We start from the raw sequence: 10000 nt of genomic DNA, 5'->3' as shown, positions 1-10000 counted from the left end.
TTCTATTTGATTGATAAGGGTTTTATACATATGTCAATAATGAGAATAAAAACAGGATTTTAGAATTAAAAATCCCTGAGATGTTTGATGATCATGTAGCATTTTTGCCCGACTCTTTCAGAAATTGAGCATTATCTAAGCTGAACCAGAACAACAAATATGAATATTGAGCATTTATCTGTAAAAATAAATACTTTACAATATATTAGAAAATAAAAAAAAAACAATTTCTAAGCTCTCTTGGTCGCCATAATAGTATCATATTTTGCCTTAACTCAGGCTATGGTAATCCTGACACGGAATTGACCTCCCTCTCAGCATGTCATGGTGACCACAAATCAATATCTACACTGACAACGAAAGTAGTTAATGAAACATGGCACAACAGATGGGATTTGTTTGTGTGTGTGTGTGTGTTTGTGTGTGTGTGTGTGTGTGTGTAGGTTTTATGGGTTCCTGTTTTCACATGTGAACATGAAATATCATACATTCTTATTCATACATTAGCGTATCCCTTAATCAATGTCAGGTAGTGACTAAATTGTGCAAGCATTGGCCAGTAAGGCGTTGCGCCCACTATAAACATGACGCAATTAACTTCACAAAATACGTTCAAACTGACTGATTATTGGATAATATTCACAGATAGACAAGGAAATAAAGTATTATCTAAGCATATGTCATATATTTGTTGTGATGTGAAACAGTGACTGTGTTTTCAAAATCAGTGAAAATCAATGAAAATCAAATGTTTTGACCTCTTTCCATTAAATACTGTTCCCAAGATCATATTTTTATTTTACCGTTAGGAATCGTTTTGAATTATACACCCATCAGACACAACATTAAAAATACCGCTAATAACAACTAATATTGTGTAGTCCCCCCTCGTGCCGCCAAAACAGCTCTGACCCGTGGAGGCATGGACTCCACAAGACCTCTGAAGGTGTCCTGTGGTGTCTGGCACCAAGACGTCAGCAGCAGATCCTTTAAGTCCTGTAAGTTGTGAGATTGGGCCTCCATGGATCAGGCTTGTTGTTCCAGCACATCCCACATTTGCTCCATCGGATCGGACACTAACCTCGACCATCCACATGATGTAGAAGAAAATGTGATTCATCAGACCAGGCCACCTTCTTCCATTGCTCTATGGTCCAGTTCTGACGCTCACGTGTCCATTGTGGGTGCTTTCTGCAGTACACACTGGTCAGCATGGGCACTCTGACGAGTCTGCAGCTACGCAGCCCCACACACAGCAAGCTGTGATGCACTGTGTGTTCTGACACCTTTCTATCATAGCAGCATTAACTTTTTCAACAATTTGTGCTACAGTAGCTCTTTTGTGGGATTTGGACCAGACGGGCTAGACTTCACTCCCCACGCACATCAATAAGCCCATGGACGCCCATGATAGGTACTAACCACTGCATACCGGGAACACCCCAAAAGACTTGCTATTTTGGAGATGCTCTGACCCAGTCGTCTAGCCATCACAATTTGTCCCTCGTCAAAGTCGCCCAGATCCGTACGCTTGGCCATTTTTCTTGCCCACTTTTGCTTCCAACACATCAACTTCAAGAACTGACAGTTCACTGGCTGCCTAATATATCCCACCCCTTGACATGTGCCATTGGAAACAGGTGAGCAATGTTATTCACTTCACCTGTCAGTGGTTTTAATGTTGTGGCTGATCGGTGTATGGTCAAACTTCATTGTCATTTCATGAAACATAAAGAGTAAAAAAATAGACATAAAAAAATGAATATCCTACATTGTTCATGTGCTGCTGATATTGCCATTTGTAAGGTTTAATATTTGTTGGATTTTCTTTCAAATGAATGAAGGCTGGAACACAAAATATATGTTCTTTCGTTTTCTTCAATTCCCTCCTGGAGAAACCCAAATTAACAGCTGTTACCTCAGGTTGTGCCGGTCTAGAAAAGGTTCAACCGATATGCACTGAACAGGCACATGAGTAGACATCACACCACTGCAATTACAGCGGCACACGTTTCTTTAAGTGCCATCTGTCAGCTGGATTTCCCACCATGACAGAGCATTTACATTCAAATGGAAACACCATCACATTATGCCACAGTATCCAACTATTACTCCTTTATCCTTTTACTATATGAATGATTACATAGACATAGTACGCCAAAAGCGAGTGCTTCAGAGTGTGTGTGTGTGTGTGTGTGTGTGTGTGTGTGTGTGTGTGTGTGTGTGTGTGTGTGTGTGTGTGTGTGTGTGTGTGTGTGTGCATGCGTGCGTGTGGCTTCAGCAGTGGCAGCTGTAATTTTGCTCAGATGATTTTCATCATGGAATGCCAGCTACGGTACAAAGTCCAATGCCTTGTGTCAGAACATTAACACCAACAACCCTCAGCTGGCTTAACTGGCAACCCTTCAGCACCAACAGGCAACGCACCCGACCATCCCCCAATTTACCCCCAAAAACTGGAGTATCCCTTTGAACTTTCCAAATCCTGTAGTGTAATAGTATTGTACTAATGCAATAGTCTATGTATATTAGTACACTTGTTCCTAGACTTATACACAGCTCCTAAAACCTTTGGATTCAGTTGTACTAAACCTCGTCATTTTTGGGTAAAACTTTTTGAGTTTGTAGCTAATTCTTGTTTTGTTGGACTTTGTAGTTTGTAATAAGCCCAAATGTAGCTTATTACACTATACACTTATATTATGCACTTACATCAGTACAAAATGTTCCATTACACATTGTTAAATAATGGTGTAGCTGCATTGTAACAATGGTTATGCATAGTTGTTGTTTTTAAGATTTATTTCAAATTGTATTTATTAAGATTTATTTTTTGTCATATCATTGACAACCAGAGGTATACACCCACGCCAAGTTGTCCAGAGTGATAAGCTATACCTTCATGTTGATCCTGTTTTATTTTTGTTGCTCATCAAGCTATCATTTGGTGTGTCTTAGGTGTGTTTGTGTGTGAGATTATCCCCGTGCTTGTCAGACTAAGGACGGCTGCAGGTGTTTTACCGCTGATTTGGTGCGACAGTGGAATTACCTCGGCTCTCAGCATGAGAGTGAGAGTGTTAACGTGACTGGAATTATTTCAATCACGAGATGTCATCGACTGCGCCACCCAAGTTCCTCATGACTGAGAGGTGTAAAGTGCGACCTTCACCAAGTTTGATCGCAAATGTCTAGACTAGGTTCAAAATGGAGCATCAGAGGGTGACTTTAGATAGCGATATACTTGCATTCCTCCTTATTCATCTACCCATAATACATTTAAAAACGTTTTTTTATTTTTTTTATTATTAAAATAGCATTCATTTAATTATGTGCAATATATGTAACAATCCTGTAATAAGTGCAATGTGTTTGGACTCACATGAGCGCTCTTTGTGTTTTTGGTATGAAGCAGATGTGTGTACAGCTGCATGTCTGTGTGGCAAATTGCTCGAACATAGGTTCACTTAACGAATCCCTCTAATCTCCTTTTTTTTTCTCTCCTGCCGAGAGCCGAACAGCCAAATAAAATCGGCAGGGATGAGTCAGCATATGCACGCGTGTTTTTATCTCCTGCGTCTCCAACGATGTCATCAAACGTGCGAAACGCATCCTGCATCGCAATACCACGCTGTAAAGAAGGAAGCAGGACACATCGACGGGACGGGGACTTACCGATGCTGAACTCCACGCGGGGCAAACCGGGGGTGAAAGACACACCTAGGAGACAGGAAAAGAGTGGGAGGTGTGCGGCAGAGGGGGTGAAGTCAGGGGGTGGTATGGAGAAAGGGAGAGGGCAGAAAGAGAATAAAAAAAATAAAAAAATGGTTAAGAAATGATTGCGGATTTTCACGCCGCAATTCAATTTCCTCTTTTTTAAATGAACAGTAATAAAAGCACCGGGCAGAGCTGTGTCACAGCGCTACAGCCGGCAGCCATTCCAATCAGTGCAGAATATCTTTAGAGATAGCATCTTAAAGTAGTAGGTGTGTTAATGGGTTCCCAAAATGTCATGTTGATTGATGGAACGGTTCACTTTAGATTATGCAAATGGCCTGCGATCTATTTGTCCAGCTGCGCCTCATGTCAGAACAAGAGTTCATATGTATCAGTCGCCCCGGAGAGCTTACGCCACGCCGCTCGATTGCAGACTCCCTGCCTGCAACATCTATTATCACTCCATTTGTCCCTCATTTCCTCCCCTCAATAGTACGCGTACATGGACACATAAGCATGCAAATTATGCATACACACAGAAACTGCTGTTGATCTGCTCTGTGGAAGCCCATCAACCCCTCTAATGGGCCACGGACACTCCATGGTTACCGGGGTATGGCCTCCTCGCAGGCCATCAGGGTGTTGTAACTTTACACAATGATCCTCTTTTATAGCAACATAGAGTCATTTTCTTATATTGCACCACTATAATCACTATATTCATAAGCCTTTAAACAGAAAAGCCACCGGTGGAATTTATCTCCGTCTATAAACCCAGCAGGAAGGATCAATATAAGCATGACCTGAGACCCTCCAAGATCCTTGAAATGATACGATTATCATATAAGGGATTGATTTTTTCTTAACAATTTCTTAGAAACTTGATTAAAGCCCCGGCAAGGTGTTTCGTGTTTTTACTGCCGTTTCTTTGAATAAAGACTGCCTTTATGAGACCTTATCATACAGGAGCTGAAAATAGTGTGAGAGCTCCATGAGAGAAATAGTTCATTTCAAAGATTAATATTATGTGGCAATAAACCAAAATGTACGTGTTTTGCAGTAAGAGAGGGGTGCTTATTAAAAATAGAAGAGACGGATTCATTAATCTCTCTCCTGTATAGGGTTCCAGTTTAGCAGGTTACATGAAATAAAATTATCTGATCTGTGATCTGCCACTTTTTGGACACAATTCCTCCAACACTAGGACGTACTGTCCTGTTCATCCTGAATACAGCTGGCATGTTTGGAAGAGCCTTGTATCTTCCTCAGAGTTTTCAAAGTAAATTCCCTCTTAAAGGAAGAGTTTTTCTTTCCCCAGTCCTCCTCAGTTTTTGTCCTTTCTTACTGTATTTAGAATACTACGTATACGAGCACTGAAGAAAATCACAACAAACTCTTGACAGTGATTTTTGTGTATGTCTAATTACGCGGTCGGCCTCCTTGCCTTGCTGCACGACTCGGAGAGACATAAACCTTTAAAAGCAAAAAACATGTAAAAGGAAAACTCTCTGAAATAAATATAACATCAACATACTGTAAATAAAACGTCAAAAACATTAAAAGTATATATTTAAAGACAATGAGCAGTTGAAACTCTGTTTTGTGCTCAGCCGGTATATTGGTCCATTACATTTTGCGGCGAATCGGACACCATGAGAGTATTTGGAGTCATTACGTATAAAGGAAAAATAAACTCCTCGGGGGCTTCAAATAAATTAACAAATGGAACATTGCTCATGACTTATAAACAGCAAACTAACCCCCTGTAAATACCTTCACCATCTTGAGGCAAACTCATCTTGGGAGTTGAAACCGCTTGTCAAGGCGGAAAAGATTGGACAAAATCACCTTATGCAAATCGGATTCTACATTCACAAGTCTGTTAGGTATATACACGTGGAAAGTCTCTCAATAATTAACTGCAAGCATATGTCTCAGAACATGGGCAAACAGACACATATTGTACACACACACACACACACACACACACACACACACACACACACACATACACACACACGCACACACACACACACACACACACACACACACACAATTTCTGTATGAGTATGAACTCCTCATTTCCGCATTCTTGTCATCACCATCCCGTTCCTTAGGGGTTGTGTCGCTTCGTGTTGGAGCTGCTAAAGTGTCCCGTGAGTGCTAATGGAACTTTAATAATCCTGCATAACACATTTGCTGGCGGCAACAGAGAAGCCCTTTAGCAAGGTGGGATGTCACAACGCCAGCTGTTGGGTCCTGTCTCCAGTGTTACCATAAGGGACTGTCAATTGTTCTGCTCGGCCCAGTTTACTTCAGAGAACTCCATCTGCGCCACGAGACGCACCGACACACCTGTGGAGTGGAAAGTGAGTCTTTAGGCATAAACAATTACAATCCTCCAAAAAGAAAGCGGTGGCATGTTGAGAGGTACGTGTCATGAAAATTGCTGCCGAGACGGCTCGAGAGGACTTAATTCCTTTTTCTTGGGCCACTTATTCCTCTTAGGTGCCGCGTTGCAGCAGGTGGGAGCCCATTACAGGGTGTGAGACGCGCAGACCGAATGGGATGTTTTTGGAACGTGAAGGAAACCGGAGGGCTTTGGATTACATTTCCACGTAGGATTGAATCCAAGCGCAGGTGTGTCGCAGGTGTGTAGTGTTGTGAGACAACCCGCAACGCCGCCCCCCGCTGCCTTCCATGATGACATTTCAATCACACAATAGAAGAGACATTCACAATGCATAATTGATGACTGAATAATTGAGTAACTTATTAATATTCGTTTCTGGTTGAAGAAAATGTTTTTTTCTTACCACATTAACAGCGCATGAATACCCCGGCTGAAGGTATATGCAATATTTAATTGGACACCAGTAAAGAGAAAAATAATTCTCCTTGTTCGATGTGAACTGCAATTATCTAGTTCGGCAATGGCAGCTTTCAGTTCTAATGCTCCATCAACATGGAATGAATTACAGGAATAACTACAACTAAAACTGTTTCAGTTTGAATGCGCATGGTTAAATGCACTAATTGCTGTCACATTGAGGGTGTTCCGCCTTTTTAATGTCTATATGTATTTTTTTATTTTGTGTGCTGCTTTTCTAGGCCCTAATTGAAAAAGAGATTGAATCGTAATAAAAAATAAAAACCTGAGGGACCACCGAGATGGCAAATTATTTTAATCAGCTTTAGTGCTTGCAGTGTCTTTATCGTGCTTTGTTTAGACTCGTTCCATTCAACAGAGTCGAAATGAAAACAGATCTCACCTTGGAGTTGCACCGCAGCCTTAATGGCCAAATAACATGCAATAATCCTCACATTATGTGGGAACGAGGTCAGCGATGAGGACAAGTGAGTCATTAATGTGGTATTAATTATTATTAATTACAAGTGGTGTTAATGTAACACCATGTTTTACATGGAGCTACAGAATCCCACATATCCACATCACATAGAAAACACCAACAACCCCTTAGACAGGGAGGCTGACTAAAACAAGTGGTGAGAATGATAATCACTAGCCATTACACGGGGGGGAAGTCAACCACCTGTACTGTCCATCTCCATCCCAGAGCCTCCAGCTCCTGATGCTGACAGGCCATCCAACCGCGGGGTGTGGAGATATGTGGCACAGGTGTAGTGTTTATAATCAATATCTGCTGGCATCATGAATATGTAAATAAGCACAGCGGGGCGACTTGCAGGCGGGCGGCACATGCCGACGCAACCCCCTAGAGGGGCCCGAAGCAAATGAGGTGTGCGCCCGCCCCGCAATAGAGCAGTTTCATCTGGCTCTAGAAATAACTGCATAGCTCCTCTGTACCTCCTATCCATCACCCCCGGTGTCTGTGGGGGGTATCAATGGGAAGGGAGGATCCACGGAGGAATAAAAGGAGAGAGTAATTTATAAGGAAGTGGGGAAGATTAGGTAATTTCTCCGGGATGACAAAGTTAATTAATGTTCAGAGGCTCAGATAGTCTGCCGAGCAGATGATCATTTAACGTGCTCTCCTTCCCCACCTCCCTCTTCCACACACGCACACACGCGCACACACACACACACACACACACACACACACACACACACACAAACACGAATACACAAGCACACACACACACACACACACACACACACACACACACACACACACACACACACACACACACACACACACACACACATCCCAGAGGATTGGATGGGGAAGGTGGTGTGGATACTTTTTGTACACGGGAACGCTGCATTGCTGACTGCACAAGTCTAACAGTGTAAACTTTAGAATTCCACCTTGAACAGCTGACGTCCTGGCGATGCCATCCCAGCTGACCTCAGGAAATCAGGTAATTTCCAAACAAGAGCTTGGACAAACACCTGCACGGCGGTTGTGGTACACATTCCTGTATCACAGCTGCCTATCCGTTTCATGAATAAATATTGTAGGTAAGAGCCCGAGAAGCCATGCTGTTTATCTTTCGAATACCATTTCCTTGGCCTTTGGAAAGAAAAAAAACAACATAAAAAACATTAATAATTCACTTCAGCGGCTGGCATACCATGGGGATCTTTTTGTCCTCTTTTTTCGGCGGGATGAAATCGATCTTTTCAAACCACTCGAAACGCCGCCCCGCCCTGACTTCAGGTGTCCTCACTGTGTAGGTTCAATCTCAATAGCATCAATTCCTCCCTATCCTCCTGGTGAGAGTGCCTGAACAACACCTGCACTTCCTCTCTGATAATTCAATCACCAACCCCCCTAACCCTCCGAAACACCTCTAACTCGATGGATGCTCGCATAAATGGGCCTCCCATTAGGGTAAGTGGTGCTGAATGGGAGAGTGAGTTATTGTCACATTACCGCCCTGGGAGATTGAGAGGGGACAGATGGTTTTGCTGCCAGTATTTAATGAAGTGTTATGAATCGCTGGGGGGCCCGCGGGAGGTCTCAACTCCGACAAAAGTTTGACGACAGAAGTGTCCGGGGTAAACGGGGGGCAGGGTCAAAGAAGTCGGGCCACACGATAGTTCTGTCCTGAAAGCATCATGTGTGAAGGTTGTTGTCAGCATGCAGTGGCATTTCACCTGTTGGAATGAATGGAAATGAAATGGATGAAAATTGATCATTCTAATGTTAGATTGTTGTTACATTGACCATTTATAAGAAACACATTAGGAAAGTGCTGATAATAGAAGTTGTCAACCTGTCTTTTGTGTCATAAGCAATTATGTGCTCAGTTGACGGATATGGCCGACCTCATTAGCATTCTCCTGCTGCGGTGGGCATTGGGACGCACGTCTAGCTTTCTCATGCCAGCGCTCATTAGGGGCACCACTTTAAGGCTGCATCAGATATGACTGCACTCAATAGCCAACCAAGGACAGCCATGAATATACACACACATACTAGTTGGCATGTCTGCTTGAACAGAGGAGGCTCATATGGTAAAACCATTTTTTTCCTGTGACCCAAACACACTGCAAGTGTAAAGGCTACTGTGCTCCCTGTCACTTGCAATAATTACCACGCTATCGCCTGTCATCACAACCCATTCCACCTCTCTCAACCTGCCTGACATTGCAGGGGCCGGGGCATTCCACGAGAGCGTAATTGCTGCATACGCGGGGTGCTCAAAATTGCGCTCATCATAATTGCTCACGTGTTTCAAGTCAGTTGAAAAAGTACATTCATAGAAAATAATAATTATTGGACTACGGCCTGAAGCAGTTGGTTGTCTAGATTTACCAACATGAAGGTAAATTACTCCAGTATTCATATAAGGAAATTAATATATGCATTCAAACCCGTGTACACACATCCCCGTGAAATAATCTACAAAGCACAGAACAAACAGCACTCAGCAAGCACTCTCAGCAAAACAAAATTAGTGAAACAGAGTAATTAGTCCTGTCGATCTACTAGTGTACTAACACAGTAGTAGCAGTGGTGGACTTAGAAGAAACAGTGGGGTGAGGAGAAGAAAACAACATCCAGAATGTGTTTTTCTCAGATTAGAGGTAAAAGTAAAAAGAGAGAGAGAGAGAGAGAGAGAGAGAGAGAGAGAGAGAGAGAGAGAGAGAGAGAGATAACACACACACACACAGAAACGCCCACCCGCCCACCCACCAACACACACACACACACACACACACACACACACACACACACACACACACACACACACACACACACAGCTCACCTGCGGCTCTCAGTCCTCCAGCGTTGGCGCTCAGCTTCAGCGTGTCCTTCATGTCCACCCTGCATTGTCCTGGGTGCCGAGCTCCGTC

At 43.0% G+C, this 10000-nt stretch overlaps 1 protein-coding gene across 1 annotated transcript in view; it reads right to left on the bottom strand.

Annotated features, from left to right (window-relative positions):
- The window catches only part of inpp4b (inositol polyphosphate-4-phosphatase type II B), a gene marked incomplete at its 5' end in the record, with an annotated part of 143559 nt that overhangs the window by 133553 nt on the left and 6 nt on the right, over positions 1-10000 (bottom strand). The window contains 2 exons of the mRNA XM_079999460.1: positions 3673-3717; positions 9913-10000. The exon at positions 9913-10000 is cut by the window's right edge and continues 6 nt beyond it. Coding sequence (XP_079855586.1) covers positions 3673-3717; positions 9913-10000 — 133 coding nt within the window. The remainder of the gene's footprint in view (positions 1-3672; positions 3718-9912) is intronic.

This window comes from Zeus faber (assembly GCF_960531495.2).
Source record: "Zeus faber genome assembly, chromosome: 4".
Lineage (NCBI taxonomy): Eukaryota > Metazoa > Chordata > Actinopteri > Zeiformes > Zeidae > Zeus > Zeus faber.
The sequence above is the reverse complement of the archived record's forward strand: the minus strand, read 5'-3'. Positions and strand labels throughout refer to the sequence as shown.